The sequence below is a fragment of the Asterias amurensis genome, chromosome 12 (genome assembly GCF_032118995.1).
Source record: "Asterias amurensis chromosome 12, ASM3211899v1".
In the NCBI taxonomy this organism is placed as follows: domain Eukaryota; kingdom Metazoa; phylum Echinodermata; class Asteroidea; order Forcipulatida; family Asteriidae; genus Asterias; species Asterias amurensis.
The window spans coordinates 17,702,363-17,724,286 of NC_092659.1; the positions used below are offsets into that span (position 1 = coordinate 17,702,363).

General features: G+C 37.9%; 1 protein-coding gene across 1 annotated transcript in view; it reads right to left on the bottom strand.

Moving 5' to 3' along the window:
- Positions 1–299: 299 nt before the first annotated feature.
- Positions 300–21,924, bottom strand: part of LOC139945055 (glycerophosphodiester phosphodiesterase domain-containing protein 5-like) — a 53,900-nt gene continuing 32,275 nt past the window's right edge. Inside the window, exons 7-15 of the mRNA XM_071942311.1 lie at positions 21,659–21,752; positions 14,269–14,417; positions 13,147–13,232; positions 11,246–11,396; positions 9,742–9,969; positions 8,541–8,647; positions 7,651–7,798; positions 4,487–4,572; positions 300–2,671 (exon numbers count right to left, since the gene is read on the bottom strand). Coding sequence (XP_071798412.1) covers positions 2,557–2,671; positions 4,487–4,572; positions 7,651–7,798; positions 8,541–8,647; positions 9,742–9,969; positions 11,246–11,396; positions 13,147–13,232; positions 14,269–14,417; positions 21,659–21,752 — 1,164 coding nt within the window. The 3' untranslated portion in view covers positions 300–2,556. The remainder of the gene's footprint in view (positions 2,672–4,486; positions 4,573–7,650; positions 7,799–8,540; positions 8,648–9,741; positions 9,970–11,245; positions 11,397–13,146; positions 13,233–14,268; positions 14,418–21,658; positions 21,753–21,924) is intronic.

Here is a 21,924-nt window from a genome sequence, read left to right on the forward strand (position 1 = left end):
TCATGACCAATTGAACCCATATTTTCACAGGAGTAGGCATCTGAAAGCATACAAATTTGTGTAAAAAGGGTGGGTTTTTTTTCTTTCACTAATTTCTTGCAATTTTGATAACCAATTGAGCATCAAATTTGATCAGGGGTTTGTTAATTTATGCATGAACCTGTGACGATTATACACCAAGTGTATGGATACTTTTATTTGGCAACACAAATATACCCCTGCTTTTAAATAAACTCAAACGTATACAATAATGAACAATAAACACTTAGTTCAGTTAATATACTTTAATTTCCTTTCAACTTTACGGACATCACAGCCTCGGTTTCTTTAAAATTACTACTATTTACAAACATTAAAAAAATATTTTACAATTCATTTGTTTCTCTTCAACTGTTTAATGCATGCCTGTGTTCCTGTGTTTGCTGTAATTTGTACATTTAAAAAAACGCCCTCACTATTTTGATAATGATATTTAAATTAGAAATCAGATTCAAAGTGAACGTCAAAAAAAGCCAAGCATACGATTCCTTTGTAAACATTTACATATCTATATATTTATTTTTTACCCTTTCTACCAATGCATTTTATAACAAACGGTTACAAACGTTTTTCAAAGACCGAATCGACCGATCGAACTCAACGTGTTCCCTTAACTGCTATCTATTATTGCATTCCCAATTCATAATATTTACAAAGCACCACTTAAAGCAAACACCAATATTCGGTCTCTATCACGTCATAATTCAAAAACTTGATAACAATTGATTTGTCCAATTCATCCGTGACGGCCTTGGGCAGATTTAATAAGCAGTCCGTATAATGGATGAAACGATAGATTAATTTCTGCCGTACTTTGGAGTGAGAGTTCAAGTGTAGTATCGTATTTTATATATCCAGCAACAAGAAATGTTTGCGTCACTCGATTAAAGTATGTAAATAGTATCAAAAACATTTATCACATTATGTTATTAGAATAATATCACAGTCATGAACAAAACGATAACTCAAAATTGAAGATTTAGAAGGAAAAAAAAACCTCGTCGACCATAAAGGTTTTGTCAGCGTATTCTTCTCGCCTTTTTTAATGTGTATTTTAGTTGTTAAATTGCACCCAGAGAAACATGAAAACAACGACATATTGTGTGATAATTGCATTTAGGCACTGGACACTATTGGTAATTACTCAACACAATTGCTAATGAAAAAACTTACTTGGAAACGAGCAACGGGTAGAAGTTGATAGTATAAAATATTGTGTGAGAAACGGCTCCCTCTGAAGTAACATAGTTTTTGAGAATGAGGTAATTTCTAACCCAGATAATAAAAGCTGTTAGGCCTGGAGCCTTTTTTAGCAACTGAAGCACACAAATTGCTGCACCATTAGTGTTTATTCTTAAATATTATTTTCTGCAACTTCGATGACCAATTGATTCAAAACTATTACAGATAGATACACCAGGTGATAATACTGGTCTTTGACAATTCCAAAATGTGTACGGTGCTTTTAAATGTATGCACTATGAGATGCATTTTAAAAAACATGTCTGTGCGGCACTTAAATGTAGCCCGAACCCTCAATGCAGCCTGACCTAAATGTAGGCCCAAACATATACCTGAATGTCGCCCGGCCCTAAATGTAGCGCCAAACTTGTACCTGAATGTCGCCCGGTCCTAAATGTAGCCCCAAACATGAACACAAATGTCGCCCGGACCTAAATGTAGCCCCAAACATGTACCTAACTGTCGCCCAGACCTAAACGTAGCCCGTGTTTACAAGTGGTCAATCTCCCCTTATATTAAATCATCTACTGGGAACAAAGTTCAAATGTTTCAGAGAGTCATTTCAAGGATGCAATTACCCCTTTTTAGCGAAAGTGTACAGATTATGGTGATAACAAACACAGTAGGACTATGATGTAAAATGTGCACAGTTCTACACTGTACATAAATCATATGATCATGGTCCATATTTCACTTTTATTGTATCGCCTGAAATAATGCCCTTTTTTTCTTTTCTTTTTAGAAACTGATAAAACGTTCAGTAAGATTGATCTCACGAGACGGCTTATCGAAATCAATGGCTTCATTTTTTTTTTTTTTTTGATTTCAAATGTTTGTTTTTAATTATAATGTCGTGACTACAAGAAGACCGATTGGGCTAAACCTTCTACGGGTTTGTTTGCAGATTTGATGTTGTATTACTCTAAGGGAAAATTGATGTGACAGTAAAATACAAAAGGCGTCCTGAATCAAATGCACCCAGTCGTTTAATATTTAACCCCCAACTGGATACAGAGTTTTATTTCTGAAAGCACAAGGATACCTCCTTGGGAAATAGCTTTTAGCAGACTTCTCCTTGAATCGACCCGGGTGGACTGCGCTAATTGACCCACCAGCCAAAACCACTAAGTTCATTATTCATTTAAACCCAATCAAATCACGAATCTCTTTTATGATGAAAGCACGAGGATAACTCCTGCCTTGAGCGGACTCGTCCTTGAATAAACCCTGGTGGACAGCGCTAATTGACCCACGGGCCGGACCACAGCTGGCCCGCTAGAGTATCACCGGCTTCTGGTTCTTGGAGAGTTCCTCCAGGGCCATGAAGTGCCGGTAGTTGTACCTCTCTGGTGGCTCTTCCCCGTGCTGCTGAAGTCTCCTCTTTTTGCGACTAAAAAAAAAAATTTGGTCGACATTAAACATTTCAACTGAAACTTCATTGCCTCAAAAAGATCGCAAAACACACAAACCTCATGAGCTGTTTCATTGAATCTACCACAACCACTTCACTAAAAGACAAAAACAAAACAGAATTTGCAATGTCCCAAGTGTGTGCACTCTACATCGGTTGCCGTTGATTTACCAACAAAATAACAGCGCAACTCTCGTTTAGTTTGTTTCGTTTGTCTGTTTAATTTTGTTTTAAATTATTGTTCCACTTGTTTTTCTTCGGGGCTCGGTTGCATAAGGATTGGGGAACAGCTGTTACGGGCACAATTATCTTCGGTCGTATTTTTTTTTAAGAAAAAGCTTTCGTAACGATTACGAAACCACATAGACTCGCGACATTTTTGTCAAAATGCGTTTTCCGAATTTCTTGTTACGTAATAGTTAATCGCAAATCGAAAAATGCATCAGGTTGAAGACTCCCGATTGGTTAAAATAAATTAGCTTGGGGGAATAATGACATTTCCTAAATTTAATCAAATCACATCTTAACCTTTCGAGTTAATGGCGTGGTTAATTCGTACTTAAAGGCATTACGTGGACACCTTTGGTAAATATTATTGTCAAAGACTCATTTGTTGTATCCCAACATGTATGACGTGAAATCTGTGGCTATTTGGACCCAGTCGGTCACCGCAGTAGCAAGAAAATAAGTGAAAGGAAAAAAACACTTTTGTCTGCCCAATAAAAGGCTTCAGGCATGAGGTATTTTATATTATATTAAAAATGTTGAGTGAACATACTTCTCCCTCACAATGTTTTATTTTATCAACAGCTCTCCTTTTATCTTTACCAAGTAAGTTTATCTGCTAATAATTATTTTAAGACATTACGGATTTTGTCCGATGCCTTTAATGTGTAGCGTGGTTAAATTCGTCCATTGTTGTGTCAAATGGCAGATTGTGATTGGAAAAACAAAATAATTCCATAATCACATTAGAAGGTTAGAAGTAAACAGATGACGTAGGTTACTGTTAAAGGCAGTGGACACCAATTGGTAACTACCCAAAACAGTTATACATGACATAAAAACTTACTTGGTGACAAGAAATGGAGAGCTGTTGAAAGTGTAAAACATTGTGAGAAACGGCTCCTTTTGAAGTAACGTAGTTTCCGAGAAATAAGTAATGTTTTACTTAAACGCTTGAATTTGATTTCGAGACTTCATAGAATTGAGGTTTCGAAATCAAGTATCTGAAAGTACACAACTTCGTATGACAAGGGTGTCTTTTCTTTCATTATTATCTCGCAGCTTTGATGACCAATTGAGCTCAAATTTTCACAGGTTCGTTATTTTATGCACATGTTGAGATACACCAATTGAGAAGACTGGTCTATGACAATTACCATTAGTGTCCAGTGTCTTTGAAGGCCTACACCTCATTAAGAATTGCATAGTCAGTCTCGCTCGTGTGTGATCATTTATTTTATGGACGGCTTTGGTCCAAAGTTCGATAGTTTAACGCTTATTTAGGAAATTAACACACGTATTTTAAACGGTTCTCTATAAAATTACAAAATTACAAAAACACGCCATTTTTAACTTCCGAATCCCTAAATTTCCATATGGATGACTGAGAAGAAATTATGTTGATTTTCTGCGCAGACCACCATATGGCATTTCTCAAGCTCAAATTTTCACATGTTTGTAACTTTGAGTATATGTTGAGATACACCAAAAGTGAGAAGTCTTTGACAATACCAACGGTGTCAAGTGCCCTATACAGAGGTGTCCAGGTGCCTACATCTTTCAACTCACCTTATTTGAATAATAAAGATGATCAGAACCCAGACACAGGAGACGACATCGAAAAGTATCCACATGACAAGGTAGTGGATCGGACTCTGAGAAAAGAATTGGTAAAAAAAAGAAAATTCCAATATTTTATTTGACTGTAGTCGGGTACCTTTTAAATTCAATTAAATTCAACTTTTTTTTCTCTCTTTTTTTCGCCAGACACAAAAGCCGGAAGAACACTTAAAGGTGTGGGCTACAATGATTTTATTCCAGAGGGCGTTGCCACCTACTCAAATTGAATTACCTGTATTTGTATTTATTGTGGTTGTTTGTTGCTCGTCTTGTATTATAAATTGTCTGTGAACTTGTATAATGTGGAATTGTTTATTTATTATTTGTTTGTTATTGCCGTATGTAATAATTATGTGGGGAAATTACTCCTGGTGAACACTACTGATAACTACTTAAAATGCATAAAACCTTACTTCGAGTAAATGGGAGCTGATGTTGATGGTATAAAGACATTTTCGGAAACGGCTCCCTCTGAGGTAACGTAGTTTTCGGGACAGAAGTTATTTTCCACGAGTTTATTTCGAGACCCCAGATTTAGAATTCGAGGTCTCGAAATCAATCATCTGAAAAACACACAACTTCGTGTGACAAGGGTGTTTTTCTTTCATCTCGCAACTTTGACGACCGATTGAGCTCAAAATTTCACAGGTTTGTTATGCCTTTGCATCTGTTGAGATGAACCAAGAGAGAAGACTGATCTTTGACAATTACCAATAGTGTCCAGTGTCTTTAAAGGCAGTGGACACTATTGGTAATTGTCAAAGACTAGCCTTCACAGTTGGTGTATCTCAACATATACATAAAATAACAAACCTGTGAAAATTTGAGCTCAATCGGTCATCGAACTTGCGAGATAATAATGAAAGAAAAAAACACCCTTGTCACACGAAGTTGTGTGCGTTTAGATGGTTGATTTCGGGACCTCAAATTCTAAATCTGAGGTCTCGAAATCAAATTCATGGAAAATTACTTCTTTCTTGAAAACTATGGCACTTCAGAGGGTGCCGTTTCTCACAATGTTTTATACCATCAACCTCTCCCCATTACTCGTCACCAAGAAAGGTTTTACGCTAATAATTATTTTGAGTAATTACCAATAGTGTCCAGTGTCTTTAAATGGGTTATATTTGAAGTGCATTGTTACAGGCCAAACATGGGAGGGTCATTGTTTGAATCCAGTTGGTATGTCCCATCAGGCATTTTGAGCTATTTACCTATTTACTATTGTTGTGGGTTTCGTAGCGCACCGTTATAAAACCAAAAGAATTGTATTGTGTGGTTGAGATTTGCGTTGCGGGGTGCTTAGAAGAGTACTGTTTGGGTGTGAACCAGCGGACAGCTAGGCCAGCGTTGAGGCTGGTATGGGTCGTGTCGACCCGTCTGGCATTGGTAGGGGCCCGGTGGGTGTTTTAAGGCCCTCAGCAAGGCATATCCTTCCGGGAATCTTGGACCAGAAGATAGCGGTGGCGAGGCATTGTGAGTAACCTCTTTCGTTCTGTTTAAACCACTAATTTGGCCGTTTCCTAACACACTTTGCGCACGAAAATACAAATGTTTACCTTATTTAATTCAACGCCGAAAAGATAAACAACGTGTATATAAGAGATTTGAAAATCAAGCAATAAAAAACTTCAATCTACACAAAGTGCCGTTTCGTAAGACACTCTGCAAAAACAAGAGCTCACAAATTGTGTTTACTTCTTTTAAATTCAATGCAGGAAGTAATTACAACGTCCCTAACAAATGACAAAAAAACAACAACAAAAAAAACGTGCAAATGCAAACGCTAGACACAAATCTCCCCTGTGCTTTTAATCAACTTCCCAATCTTACCCTATTGTTCTGTTTAAACCACTAATTTGGCAGTTTCATAACACACTATGCAAATTAAAGCGCACCAAAACAATATGTTTGACTTCCTTTAATTCAATGCAAAAAAGTTTTGTGAACGACGTCAGCTTTTTAAAAGATGAAAATCAAACAAAAGAAGTGAAATTAATGCCGAAAATATTTGTGAACATCGTCTCTAACAAATGAAATTCAAACAAATCACAGTTTTACACAAACACGCGGCTTATACAACTTCCCCTCAGTTGTGGGTTTGATTTCCGAAAATCATACCCGTTCGTTTTGTTTAAACCACTAATTTGGCAGTTTCATAACACACTTTGCAAATTAAAGCGCACCAAAACAATATGATTGACTTCCTTTAATTCAATGTAAAAAAGTTTTGTGAACGACGTCAGCTTTTTAAAAGATGAAAATCAAACAAATAAAAGTGAAATTAATGTGTGCGCAATACATAACTCTCGCATCTGTTTATTATTACTATTTTTTTTTTTAATCTCTCTTTTCTGTAATCTTACTCTAATATTACGTTTTATTTGTTTAAGTTGTTAATTTAAAGGGCCTGTTGTCATTGGTGTCGATCTAAACTTTAACAGTAATACAAACATAAGTGTTAAGAAATACAGCAGCTTTGGGTAGCAACATACTTTGGAGAGACGTTTCATTTCAAAGTATTTTTGTTATTGTTATTGGGAGAAATATCACTTTTTATATCCAAACATTTTTAATATAAAAGGAGCGTTACCGCGGTAACACTTCTCAGATTGTGTATTCTTATGAATAGGGATCGTTCTTCCTATGTGGAGGTTCACTCCGGATGTTCAGTAATAGCAATCAAATCTAAACAACTTTTGAAATTGAACCAAAATTGGCTGGTTGTGGTGTGTTCAGCTTTATAGGATTGAGATATTCGAACTGTTCCAAAAACCAAAGGTATATTTTGCCTCTAATAACTATTATTATTATTCAAAGGAAGGACCGTTTCATCTGACTAAGCTGTAGTCCAATTAAACCATTAATTTTCCAGACGCAGCTGTAATCACCGCGCCCAATATCAATTATTATCTTACATAAGTACAATATGACATCACCACTCATGTATACAGGTATTGGTCATGTAGGCCCCCTATTGATTTTCCCCTTTAATTTAATTTACTTTGCCGACGCAGCTGAAATCACCGTGCCCATAAAAGAATAATATGACAATATTTAATCTGATTTATAAAATATATTATACTTAATATTTAAAAAAATCTGATATTTACCAGTTGCCAAGCCGGGGCTTTAACAGGCTGTAACGTTTGACATGATGACGTTGAGATGGACGTCGTGCCAGCGCACCAGAATAGAGATAACATCCATTCTTCTTGTACTGTCCAGACGTTCGTTGAGATATTCAGAGTTGCATTGTTCCTGAGAAAGAAAACAATAACATTATACAGTGTTACCGATTTATAAGTTTTTCCTCACTTAACCACATTTGTATCAATTCACTAAACTTTAGTTTTGTTCATAAATAGCTTCGCTGAGCCGTCAGTGGTAAGAAAACCAGTTGAAAAAGCATCTTCCTTCTAACGTTGCCCGACGTTGTAACAGTGTTGCGATGTTGCAAACAATCTAATGCTAAGCTCAAAGCGAAATTGCATTGTTTCTGCACGAACAATACTAAAACATTACGGTGTAATAATCAATAAACCAAACTTTAATTATGTGTATAAATAGCCCAACTGAGCAATCAGTTGTTAGAAAACCTGTTGATCAAGCAACTTCGTTCCAACGTTGTTCTGACGTTGGAATAGCGTCGCGATTGTAAACAAGTTAACGCTAAGCGCGTGTATTCGTTCCGACGTTGATCGAACGTCACCTTTTTCAGTCTTGCGCATATTATTGCTTCTACCTTGACCAAAAAAAACGCATGAAGTCCAACGTTAAGCCGACGTTGATGTTCAGTGGTGCGACTTTTGACACGTTATTGCCCAACAGTACCTTAAAACCAACGTGGCTATAACGTCGTCTTGTACAATATTGTAAGTGTTATAATACAACGACACATACAATGTGACACTTAGAATGAACAAACATGCTGTAGTATCTCGATGTACCGATACAAGTTTTTTCCAGCGTCGGTACAACGTTAGCTCAATTCAATATTTACCTTATATGACTGAAGTCAACGTCGTTGTACGTTGTGAGGACTCTACGCTTGTCAAACGTGTTGATGGAAAATGTGTAGTATGTGCCATTATTCGAGCTCAAATAGTCCTATGAAAGGAAACAAAACAATTCTTTAAGAACAAACTACAATTATTATAAATAAAAAAAACAATCCATATAAATCCAATAAATGTTACCTAACGAATTTAAAAGATTACAACTAATTCTGAGTTTGACTCGAATTTTAAGCTCGGAGATAAACTGTGATTTGTTTCGTAGTATGTTGGTTTGAACTTTTGACTTGTCAACTTGTGTATGGCTTGTATTATTTTCATTTACCCAGTCAGTTTCCCCGGTGGTTCTTAAGTTAACTCGTTGTGCTCTTTGCTGTCCCTCTCTTGTTTTTGGCGCTGTTTTATGTGCACTGCCATTACTACAGTGCACAGCACCTAAAGCTTAATGCCCAATCCGATTGTCAAAGCAATTTTGGGAAACGTTTCTTGCTCAAGGACACAAGGGTCACGACCGAGACTTGAACCCACACTCTGCTGATTAGATACACCAGGGCCCAGTTTCACAAAGCCCGTACAACAAAGACTTGCTAAGCACAGACAAGTATTGCATATAGCAAGAACAGGTTACCAGACAAAACTACATTAAAGGGAAGGTACACGTTTGGTAATTACTCAAAACAAATAATATTCACTTAAAACCTGACTTGGTAACGAGCATTGTAGAGCTTTTGATAGTATATTAAGTAGGAGAAACGGCTTCCTCTGAAGTAGCATAGATTTTGAAATAGAGGTAATTTCTCACTAAAATATTAAAAGACTTCTAGCTAGAAGTCTTTTTTCCTATCTGAGACACACAAACTCGTCCAACAGGGGTGTTTTTTCTTTCATCATTTTCTTACAACACCGATGACCCATTGAGCTCAAATTTCCACAGGCTTGTTGTTTTATGCATATGTTGAGATACACCAAGTGAGAAGACTGGTCTTTGACAATTACCGATAGTGTCCAGTGTCTTTAAGTTTGCATTGATGTTACTGGTGCCCCACGCAATTTTGCTTAGCGAAATAAAATGTAAAGCAGTATTTTCTGCTTGATAATAGCTGTATGAAATAAAGCCTGGGGCTTGAGTCCGGTGCTCTTAACCACTCGGCCACGACAGGCCACATAACATCGACCCCAGGCTCTTACCACATCGTCCAAATCGACCCCAGTATCCAATATCGCCTCAAGTGTAACATTCAACCATTCCACGAAGTATGGGTGCGTTTCATCAGTTGGTGGCCAGACATCGAATAGCATAGTCTTGTTTCTCTCCAGTATAAGCGTCAAAGTTTCATGTAGTGTTGGGATTTTTTGTTTTCTGAACAGAATTATTTCATCTTCGGTGAGCTGGTCGGTTGTTCCATATGGGTTTATCTAATAATAGCAAGTCAAAAGAAATGGGAAATAATTAGTCATTTATTTTATTTATTTACTAGTTATTTGGTTAGAGTTTTGATAAATTAGTTACTTGTTTTAGATGAGTATTATTTTGACCTATTAAAGAATGAAAGTGACCGTTAACAAAATTAAATGGGCGTTGGAACAAAAATTATTATAAATGTTAAAATCAAAGTAGTCGCTATAACGGGCAGTAGCCTAAGACGATTAATGAGTTGGGCCGAGCACTGAAGAAATGTTGATGCAAACCTTTATTGTCATTAATTAGTATTAAAAACGGGAAGTTTCGGTTTGGAGCGAAAGAAAATGCCTCAAAACGTTTACATAAAATCAACAGCGATTCCACTGAATAAATTTGTTTTCATACTTTGTTCGTTTTGGCGTTATAAAAATACACGAGCATCCGGTTTGGCGAAAGTTCAGGCCATCTCCAATAAATATAAACTTGATTGGCTTTAATTTCCGGCAATTCTTCAGACCTTTATTTAGTCCTTTTGTTTTTATCCTCCTCTTTTGGCTATAAATTGATACGCTTATGTTTATGTATATAATTGTATAATAACAAAAACGAAGTTAAAAATAAATCGGATGGACTACCGGGCTGCTTGGTGTCAACAAGGCCAAGTCAAGAATGTTGCTCATTAGTTTTGTGACAACCTTTTGTAAAGGTAGCAATTAAAAATCAAACAGGTTTAATTGACTGTCCCCTAATATAACAGGACAAACAGGAAGCGTGTTGACGAATGCAAACAAACAAAAATCACACAAATGGCGTCAGTATTCTTTCAGGTTCTCAAATTAAAAACGGAAGCTAGGGCCATTCCCCTACTAATTTTCGTCCCAAATTGTCATTTCTCTTTTCTTCAAATCGCGTCTATTTCGAAAAGCAGAACAGAAACAAAAAAGGAATACACAAAATAAACAAACAAACAAGTGATGTAGTGGGACAATTGTTAGAAAACACCATGGGTAACGCGAATTTTCTTCCTTTAGGATTTGAAACTCTGTATGGTGGTAGAATAAATAAAAGGAGGGTAAACACTTTCTCTTCCTTTTGTCATTTTAATTTTAATTTTTTATAATCAATATTTTAAACTCATTGAAAAAAAAACTAAACTCATTTTAGCCTCCCGGAGACTGTAAAACCTTCATTACAAAAAAAAAGGAATAAATAAATGAACAAGCAAATAAAATAAATGAACAATAAAAATGTAACCAGTGTGTTCATTCAAACTATGATTCGTCTACAAACCTTGATAAACCAGGAGCCTGCGTTGAGCTGTTTCAACTCTTCCAATGTAAAGCTATCGGATTTCTCATCATAGCGGTCAGGGAACATGTCCGCCACATTGGTCGTACGACCAAGTGTTACGTCGTGCATTATATATGGCACTCCATCGTAACTGTAAACAATCAACAATAAGAACAGTTGTGAAGTGTGTATGGACTTTATTATCAATAATGTGATTAAAAGCAATGAACAACTTGGTGTATCCCAACATAACCCCCTTGTTTGGTAACGAGCAGTGGAAAGCTTTTGATAGTATAACACATTGTGAGAAACGGCTCCCTCTGAAGTAACGTAGTTTTTGAGAAAGAAGTAATTTCTCACTCAAACAAAAAAATTAGGTGCTGAAGTCATTTTTTGGGGCAACTAAAAGCATTTTGTTCAAGAAGTGTATTTTTTATTTCATTATTCTCTTGCAACTTAGATGACCAATGGAGTCCAAATGTTCACAGATTTGTTATATAATGCATATGTTGTGATACATCAAGTGAGAATACAGATCTTTGACAATTACCCGAGGTGTCCAATGGATGCTTTTAATATTGAATGCACTAACAGCCATTCCATGCCACAGGACACGTAAGCCGTCTGGACGTGTTCCTATGGGATTGATATTCATGTATTCGCAACAAACCACACGGGATATTTATTTCGTAGATTACTTTGGACTTCCAACGTATAGTGACTGTTAACATGTCAATCCGAGACAAAATTATTTGTGGACGATTTGACAAGGCGTTATTGTGGACATAATGTGTGGGGACGTCTCTGTTTGACTCGGGTCTTCTCGTTTATTTGTGGAAGGGATTTTAAAATCGCCGCCTTCGAAACTGACAAGCTCGAGATGATTTTAAATGGTCTGGGTACTTTGTGTAGGAGACAAAACAGAATGTCCACAGATCTACATCAAAATCATACAGTTTGAGAATAAAGATGGTAGAAAAGTTCACTTATAATATTATTTAATGAGAGGTGCTGTTGTTTTTGAGAAATGAGTAAAACGAGTCGCGGAGACGAAAATTAATTTCCCATAAAACGTATCATGTATTTTCGTGACATTGTTTTACTCATTTCTCAAAAACTACAGCACCTCAGCAAGTAATATTTTAAGGGTGGCTTTCTGCAATAACTATCTTCAAACCGTGCAAGTTTAATTAAATCTTTGGATGTTTGTATTTTGTGATATTATTGTTTCCAAGAAAATAACGAGAACACTGTAAAGGTGAATGGAATTCCTTTATTGGAAAACCTCTTGATAGGGTGGCGTGTGAATTGCTCGTTTGTGACAGAACATAGGAAACAGTTGTTTTTCAAAGGTTACACATTGAGGTTTACTGCACTATAATGCCCATAAGGACACGCATATGGAGGGGTGGGGCTGGGCTATCAATTAAAGGGGTTGGTTATTTACGTAAGGTACTGATTCTGAATATTAATGGCACTAAAAACAGCAATACAGCTGTTTTGAATATGTGTAATGCATTTTGAAAAACAGTTGGCTTTGGAGTACTTTGTAAAAATATGTCACTTGTTTTTATTCATTTTGCTGATGTTGCTGTTGTTGTCGTTTTTGTCACGACTGTCATGGTTGGCTAGATTGTCGTTGATGTAAATAAAGTCGTTTCCGTTGTTGTCGTTGTTGGTGATGATGCTATCGTTCAGTTTTTCGTTGTCTTTGTCGTTGTCGTTGTTGTCGTTGTCGTGGTCGTTGTCGTTGTTGTTGTCGTTGTCGTTGTGGTGGTCGTTGTTGTTGTCGTTGTCGGTGTCGTTGTCGTTGTCGTTGTCGGTGTCGTGGTCGTTGTCGTTGTTGTTGTCGGTGTCGTGTTTACTAATGCAGTTGTTGTTTCCTAGAAAGTTGAACTTACCTAATACGCACGTCTGTGTCTATACCGTGTACATCATATAGATCCAGGGCGATCTCAAACGCAATAGGAGTATTTTCTGGTGCAAGCTTTACGAAAAAAGTCAAGATATACAAAATTGCATTAACTTGATGAACTCCTGACATTTTAAAAATGTGAGCGTCATGGAGCTCGTTTAACAGAGCACTGATAATCACATTTTATAAGATGTGTATAATTTGGTTTGCGGTAACACCATCTGTGTATATGATGTTACATTCTTGACTCTCTGCTGCCTGCAGCCAGTAGACCGAAAACATCAGTTGATAACTCACTTAATTTCCAGCAAAAACAGGCGAAAACCTCTTATTTCTGTCTTCAGAGATGTCCGAAAGACATGACCTATGACCCTCGAGTATATTGTGAACTAACACGGTCGGCCATTTTGACTCCATAAATTGGCGTGCAGCGTTAGTTCAAAGGTTAAAAGGAAAACCATGCAATTTCAAGGCATATTTTTGTCGATCATTATATTCTACTTTTAAAACACCTTTCTAACCATACGCATTTCAAAGACCAACTCGCCCAATCAAAAGCAACGTGTCCCTTTAACTAAGAGCAATTTCGAGTGCGCACTTTTAGTCGACTGTACATGTGCAGTTTACGTACTCCCTCGAACGACTCGTCTATGTTCATCAGTACCACGGAATTCAACAACCCGTTGCCTTCCGCCTTTTCGCTTGGTTCCCCTCTGCGATTTACACATGTTAGCATGGAACAGGCTATAGTATATCGGGACCACAGATGCCACCATATCATGAGACTGGTTCCAATATTGGTCGACCATAGAGTCAACCAATGGCCAAACAGCTTAGTTTCCAGTCAAAATAGTCAACCTTTGGGCCCTTTTCGAAACCGTGGTTTCGGCTTTGGATTCGGCTTGAGGCTCCATTCTCTCGTCTGAAGCACTGGGGCGCGTATACCCAAAGCACGCGTAATTTTCAAAACAACCGGCGGGGCAAAGCTAGCCTGAGCTGAATCCAAAGCCGAAGTCGTGGTTTCGAAAAGGGTCGTAGTTAACCACGGTGCACACTTGAGTTTGCTCTAGTTAGTTAACGTCGCTAATTGAGACTAGTCTAGTGTTACCTCTTCGGCACCTCGATGGGCGTACAGTAACGGCTTGGCCGGTAGCTGGTCGTACTTCAGCAGGCACGGTGATTGAATAAACACTGGTGAGATGTATAAACCAACGAGTCCGATGAAATACCACAGTGCTACATCACGGACAGGTACACCTGCCGACAAAACACGACAATCAAAATATTAAAAATGACACCAGGGTAAGGGCAAAACGAGGCGCTACTTATAAAGGCACTTGACACGAATCAATTATACTAATTGTTACTATTGGCATAACAAAACTTGTACTTATTAACGAGTAATGGAGGGCTGTCGATAGCATAAAACATCGTGAACAACGGCTCCCTTTAAAAAAAATAGGAATATCTCACCCAAACATTAAAATACTTCAGGTCTGAAGCTTGTTTAGATACCCGGGTAACGAGGTTGTTTGGTTTTATTTCATTTTTTTTTTTTTTTTTTTTTTTTTTTTTTTTTCTTGCAACAATAGGTGACCAATTGGGTCCACATTACACATGTTTTTTTTTATGTATGTAGGTACACACAAGCGTCCACTGCCTTCTAATGGAGGAATAACTTTGATTTTACTCTCAAAAATTGAATGCCATAAAATCGTTCTTGTAAAGAGCACGGGGAAGCTGTAAATATTCGAAGACGTTGTTAGAAATAACGCCCAGCGAAATGTAGTGTTAGAAAGAGAGAGAATTTTTCAACAACAAACAAAGTGAATAATGTAAACGGCTTTAGGCATGATCGAGCTCTGTCGGCCGTTTGAAACACTCCCTCAGACATGAAAGCACACATGTCAAGGCAACGAGAGTGGTTTTTCTGTCGTTGATTTATTGCGACTTCGATGCAATTTGAGCCCGAATTTGCACAGGTGTGTGACTGTGTATTCATTATGCTTTGAGCACACCAAGTGAGAATACAGGTCTCCGAAAACAAAATTATCTGAGGTTTCAACCGCTTTATTGTGGAACTCTGCACTTACGGCCCATTTATTTATTGTGACTTCGATGACCAATTTGAGCCCGAATTTGCACAGGTGTGTGACTGTGTATTCATTATGCTTAGAGCACACCAAGTGAGAACACAGGTCTCCGAAAAAAAAATTATCTGAGGTTTTAAACGCTTTATTGTAGCCTTGCTCAAGGCAGTCGCATTATTCGCTCCGAAAAGACGCAGCTGTAAACCCACCCGCCGTATACCCTGTGCATGGTGTGTGCGATCACACCGAATGACCCACCCGTATACACACTGTCACATCGCACGAATACTGTTCACACAAGTCATCGCACTCGTACACCACTAACCGCATGCGGAGGCCGTCAGGCCGACAGCCTTGTCGGGTCTGTATCTTCCCGTTTTAATGTGTTGTATTGAAAAAATTCCAATAGTGGACGAAATTGGGGGGGGGGGGGGCTCTAGGATATGCTAGTATGCAGCTCATGAATATGTATATCGTTCGTCAGACCTATCAGACAACACAGGATGTGAGGCAAATGAATTATTCATTTTGACGTCCAATCACGCACTTCCCTTATCACGACCTTTGGACCCTATCATGCGTCCGTGGTGGTGGTGTGTGAGGTAAACATGTCTAGTCTTTCGCGGGCATTATGGTAATGAGCTGACCGTGGGAACTCTTCGCTTATTATAGTAATGAGGTCAGTGGCTTCAACACAGATCCTACAAGGCTGTCGGCCTGACGGCCTCCGCATGCGGATAGTGTACGGGGGCATCGTGTCGTGCGATGTTACGCACAGTGAATACGGGTGGGTTTTACGCACAGTGAGTACGGGTGGGTTTTTATACAGCGGCGGTCTTTTTTCGGAGTGAATAATTCGACTGCCTTGAGCAAGGCTAGCTTTATTGTGGAACTCTGCACTTACGGCCCATAGATTTATTTATTTATTTTTTTCTTGGGGGGGGGGGGATTGTAATACGAGAATACGAGAATATGGGTGTTTTGTGTGTACGCTGTATGTTATTAATTTTGGTTTTTACCCATACACCGATGTGTGTTAGCACTGTATACTCAGTACTTCCCCGAGTATACAGTGCTAACACACATCGGTGTATGGGTAAAAACCAAAATTAATATTCTTTAGCCCGATGCAAATTTAACATCTATTATACGCTGTACGTTATTTCTGCATCGGCTGAATGATGCAAAGTACTCCTAGGTGAATTCGCAGTTGGGGTACACAAATCTTGAGACCTATCGCGATCATTCATTCATTTGTTTTTTTCATTGCCTTTTCTATGGTGTTATAATTTTGTTGATTGTCTCGTTTTGGTGTTTGTCATAGTTTGTTTTTGTTGTTCTTATTGTACAATGTAATTTTGCTGTATTTTGCTTACTCTGTTTAGCTTAATGTTTGTAAAACACTGTACAGCGTTTTGGATTTTTTTATGTAAGACGCTATATTAAAAAGTAAATTATTATTATTATTATACGTCGCTACACGAAGTTAGGCGTCTTGCTTAAAGGCACGACACAAGACTGGTAATTACTCAAAATAAGTGTTAACATATTAACTCATTTGGTGACGAGAAATGGAGAACTGTTGATTTTGTTAAACATTGTGAAAAAAGGTTCCTCTGATGTGATGTAGTTTTTGAGAAAGAGGTAATTTTTCACTCGAATAATAATCAAAGACTATAGCCTTTTTATTATGAAACTGAACTACACACAAAGTGATACAATGTTGTTGTGTTTTTCTTGTAATTCTCTTGCGAAAATCGATGACCAATTGATCTCAAATTTGTACAGGTTTGTAATGTTATGCATATGTTGGGATACACCAACTTACATGGCTGGTCTTTGACAATTACCAATGTGTTCTGTGCCTGAAACAAAAACAAATGGACGGTCACTTAATTTTAAGAGAGAGACTCAAACACACTCTGTTGATCAGAGACACCGGAGTTTGGTTCCAAAGCACTTGACCGATCGTTTACGAAACGTCATTTGTTTATCTATAGTAGCCGTACTATCTGCTGACAGGCATTTGCACTTTTATTTAAGAGTTGTAACTTGACTTGTCATTGGCTATTCTTCACTTTTCATTAATTCTGTAATTGTATTCTTTAATTGGATTTACAATTTTGGTTTCTCGAAATGAAATAAATACGCCGCGTTGAAAACGGCCTTTCCTTCCGTCATGTCACATCCAGTTAGTTTAAAAATAAACTTTCCAATCAAAGCTAAGTAAACCTTAACTCGCTTAAATAATTTGATTAAAGAATAATTTGTTCTTTTGATTGATTTATTTTTGGGTGGACAATTGTCTTTCCATATAATAAAAAAGATATAGGGGCCTACGCCGTTCACTTCTAATTACTTGATTTCTTGTAAAACTGCAGAGAATTTATTTGCACCCAATGCATCATCTTTACGTACTATGTGTTCAGTGCATGTTACCTGTTTTATACTTAAAGGCAGTGGACACTATTGGTAATTACTCAAAATATTTATTAGCATAAAACCTTTCTTGGTGACGAGTATTGGGGAGAGGTTGAAAGTATAAAACATTGTGAGAAACGGCTCCCTCTGAAGTGCCATAGTTTTCGAGAAAGAAGTAATTTTCCACGAATTTGATTTCCAGACCTCAGGTTTAGAACTTGAGGTCTCGAAATCGACCATCTATTAAACGCACACAACTTCGTGTGACAAGGGTGTTTTTTTCTTTCAATATTATCTCGCAAGTTCGATGACCGATTGAGCTCAAATTTGTTTGTTATTTTATGCATATGTTGAGATACACCAACTGTGAAGGTTGGTCTTTGACATTTACCAATAGTGTCCACTGTCTTTAAAGTAACATTACAGAACTGGCTAGAATAAATGTTGTATAAGATCACAGATTGTAATACAACTCACACGGTCTAGTGATCATGACGATGATGATATTAATGGTAGAAAACATCCCTGAAAATATTTCTGTCTTAAAGGAACACGTTGCCTTGGAAGGGACGAGTTGGTCTATTAAAAGCGTTTGAAACCGTTTGTTACGAAATGCATATGGTTAGAAAGATGTTTTAAAAGTAGAATATAATGATCCACACAAGTATCACTCGAAACTGCACGGTTTTCCTTTTACGGCGCGAACTATCACGGTCGGCCATTTATGGGAGTCAAAATTTTGACTCCCATAAAATAATGGCCGACCGTGTTAGTCGACATTGTAAAAATAAAACCACTCAATTTCGATGCATATTTGTGTAGATCATTGTATTCTACTTTTACAATATCTTTCTAACCATGTACATTTTACAACAAACGGTTAAAGAACGATTTTCAAAGACCAACTCGACCGATCCAAGGCAACGTGTCCTTTAAATGTCATATTTTATGAGAATCAAACAAACTAATTTCCTGTTTGGAGTTTATCGTTCAGTGAGCGTTATTATTTTCTTTTTTTAATCGATGTCATTCAAAATTTGTAATCGGTTTTTCACTGTTCTCTCGTGACCCATACGGCCGATCGATCTCAAACTTCTACAGGCTTGTCAGTTTATGTATTTGGTCGATTACATAAAGTGCTTACATTGCCAGCAAGATGGTGTGAATTTATTCATTGGTTTATGCAGCCTTTAATTGAAAACAAAGGGTAGGCCCTATGCGATTCGATTACAAATTCTAGATATGGCGTGAACGTTATTGACACCTACACAATTCCGCAAAGGCTGTTACAGCAGTGACAAATTGGTTTAATTTGTATTAGTCGTATCACGGCGGCGTGTGTGTAAGTTGATGTCGTTGTCGCTGACCTTATTGCTGTCGCCGTCGATGTCATTATGGTTGCTGTGGTTGTCACTGTCGTTGTCATTTTCGTTGCCGCTGTCATTGTTGCTGTTGTGGTTGTGGTTGTGGCTGTCGCTGTCCCTGTCACTGTCACTGTTGCTGTTGGGGTTGGGGTTGGGGTTGGGGTTGGGGTTGATGTCGGTGTCGTTTTATGTGTCTCTGTTGCTGCCGTAGTCGTCGTCTCTGTTGTTGTCGATGCCATTGTTGGGGTTGGGGTTGTTGTCGGTGTCGGTTGCGTTGTTGGGGTTGTTATTGGGCTTTGTCCGTTGTTTTCAAGGTGGACTCCATCATGCTATTATTTATAACACAGCGCACGTTGTATACATCAAACTATAAGGACACTATATGAAGAACCTTCTCCGTCATACACTGTGAAAAATAAGTATTTGATTTTCCGTGGTGCTATGATTTGTTGGGTGTTGTGGCTGGTTTTCCTTTTACTGCGCGAACTATCACGGTCGGCCATTTATGGGAGTCAAAATTTTGACTCCCATAAAATAATGGCCGACCGTGTTAGTCGACATTGTAAAAATAAAACCACTCAATTTCGATGCGTATTTGTGCAGATCGTTGTATTCTACTTTTACAATATCTTTCTAACCATGTACATTTTACAACAAACGGTTACAGAACGATTTTCAAAGACCAACTCGACCGATCCAAGGCAACGTGTCCTTTAAATGTCATATTTTATGAGAATCAAACAAACTAATTTCCTGTTTGGAGTTTATTGTTCAGTGAGCGTTATTATTTTCTTTTTTTAATCGATGTCATTCAAAATTTGTAATCGGTTTTTCACTATTCTCCCGTGACCCAGACGGCCGATCGATCTCAAATTTCTACAGGCTTGTCAGTTTATGTATTTGGTCGATTACATAAAGTGCTTACATTGCCAGCAACTGTTTTGTAAGCAAAACCAATTCTGTAATGTTCCTTTAAAGCAAAATGCTCGTGTTTCAGTGAAATGTAAATATAAAAAAAAAAAGTATAAACGGAATATTTTAGCAAACAGACGCCGAGTTTAATCTTCAGTTATTCATTAAGTAGAGATGGTGTGAAATTATTCATTGGTTTATGCAGCATTTAATTTTAAACAAAGGGTAGGCCCTATGCGATTCGATTACAAATTCTATAGGTACGGCGTGAACTTTTTTGACACTTACACAATTCCGCAAAGGCTGTTACAGCAGTGACAAATTGGTTTAATTTGTATTATTAGTCGTATCACGGCGGCATGTGTGTAAGTTGTTGTCGTTGTTGCTGACATTATTGCTGTCGCCGTCGCTGTCATTATGGTTGCTGTGGTTGTCACTGTCGTTGGCATTTTCGTTGTCGCTGTCATTGTTGCTGTTGTGGTTGTGGTTGTGACTGTCGCTGTCCCTGTCACTGTCACTGTTGCTGTTGGGGTTGGGGGTTGGGGTTGATGTCGGTGTCGTTTTATGTGTCTCTGTTGCTGCCGTAGTCGTCGTCTCTGTTGTTGTCGATGCCATTGTTGGGGTTGGGGTTGTTGTCGGTGTCGGTTGCGTTGTTGGGGTTGTTATTGGGCTTTGTCCGTTGTTTTCAAGGTGGACTCCATCATGCTATTATTTATAACACAGCGCACGTTGTATACATCAAACTATAAGGACACTATATGAAGAACCTTCTCCGTCATACACTGTGAAAAATAAGTATTTGATTTTCCGTGGTGCTATGATTTGTGGGGTGTTGTTGCTGGGGATTTTTTTTTTCCAGAGAATCTGACTCAAGATCAGATGTCGAAGTCATCAGTATTTTGGTTCGAATACCGGTCGTGACACGTGTGTCATTGAGCAGGACACTTAACTATAATTGCTTCTCTCCACCCAGGGGTGTAAATTGGTACCTGTGAGGGCAGGTATGGTTATTGTGCTATTGAAATAGCTTATTAGAGCTTACATTACTTCGCAGCAGGCTGTAGACTCCCAATGGATCTGAGATGGTTAAAGGAATTTAATGAATGGCCCAGTGTCCAGGGGTAATAATGTGTTCGTGCAGTGCACTGATAATTGAAATCGTGCCTGAGATGTTGTGAATCCCAAGACTGAGTAATGACTAATACTTAATAGAAACAAACAACGGGGTCGAGGGAATGAGAATGGTTTATTTGGTTTGCGGTTACACTGTGTGTGTATCTACTTGCTATAAAAAGATTAAGTTGTTGAGAACTTGTCTTTATATTCTAGTACCACGGAGTAGAATTTCGGAATTTGTGAGACTTCTGAAAACCCAGTAGCCGATTTCACGAGACGCTTGGATTAATCCAATCTCGAGTTAGGACGAGTAACTCTTCCTAAACTAAAGATGGGTTCAATTCGTCCTAGAGCAGCCGTCGACTTCACCAAACTCTTTCTAACTTAGGATTAATCAAGGACTTAGGATGAGTTAAGTTCCTTATCCATAAACGTTAGGACGAATTGAACCCATCCTGAGTTACGACGAGTTCCTATTAAACTCCAGATAGAATTAATACTAGCATTTTTTACAATCCGCTGCTGAGGTTTCAGTGCAGAGTCAGTCACTGCTCTGATTTGATCTCCTAAAAGGAGACATGTGGTTGATTTTTACCTCGTCTTTGTAGGGTGCCCATTCCACCTGCCACGAACCAGCTCAAACTTGTCATTATTATCACCCCAATTAGGTGAGCGAACGGACCGACAAACTGCACGATACAAAAAGAACAAGCAAAATATTACTTGAAATTTATATTATTGTTTTTAATTAATTTTAGCAAATGGCAATCGGGTGCACAATTGTTTTCATTTGGTACTTTACATAATATCTTCAAATAATTATGTAATTCTGTGTTTTATATTTAGTTGGCATCGTCCTAG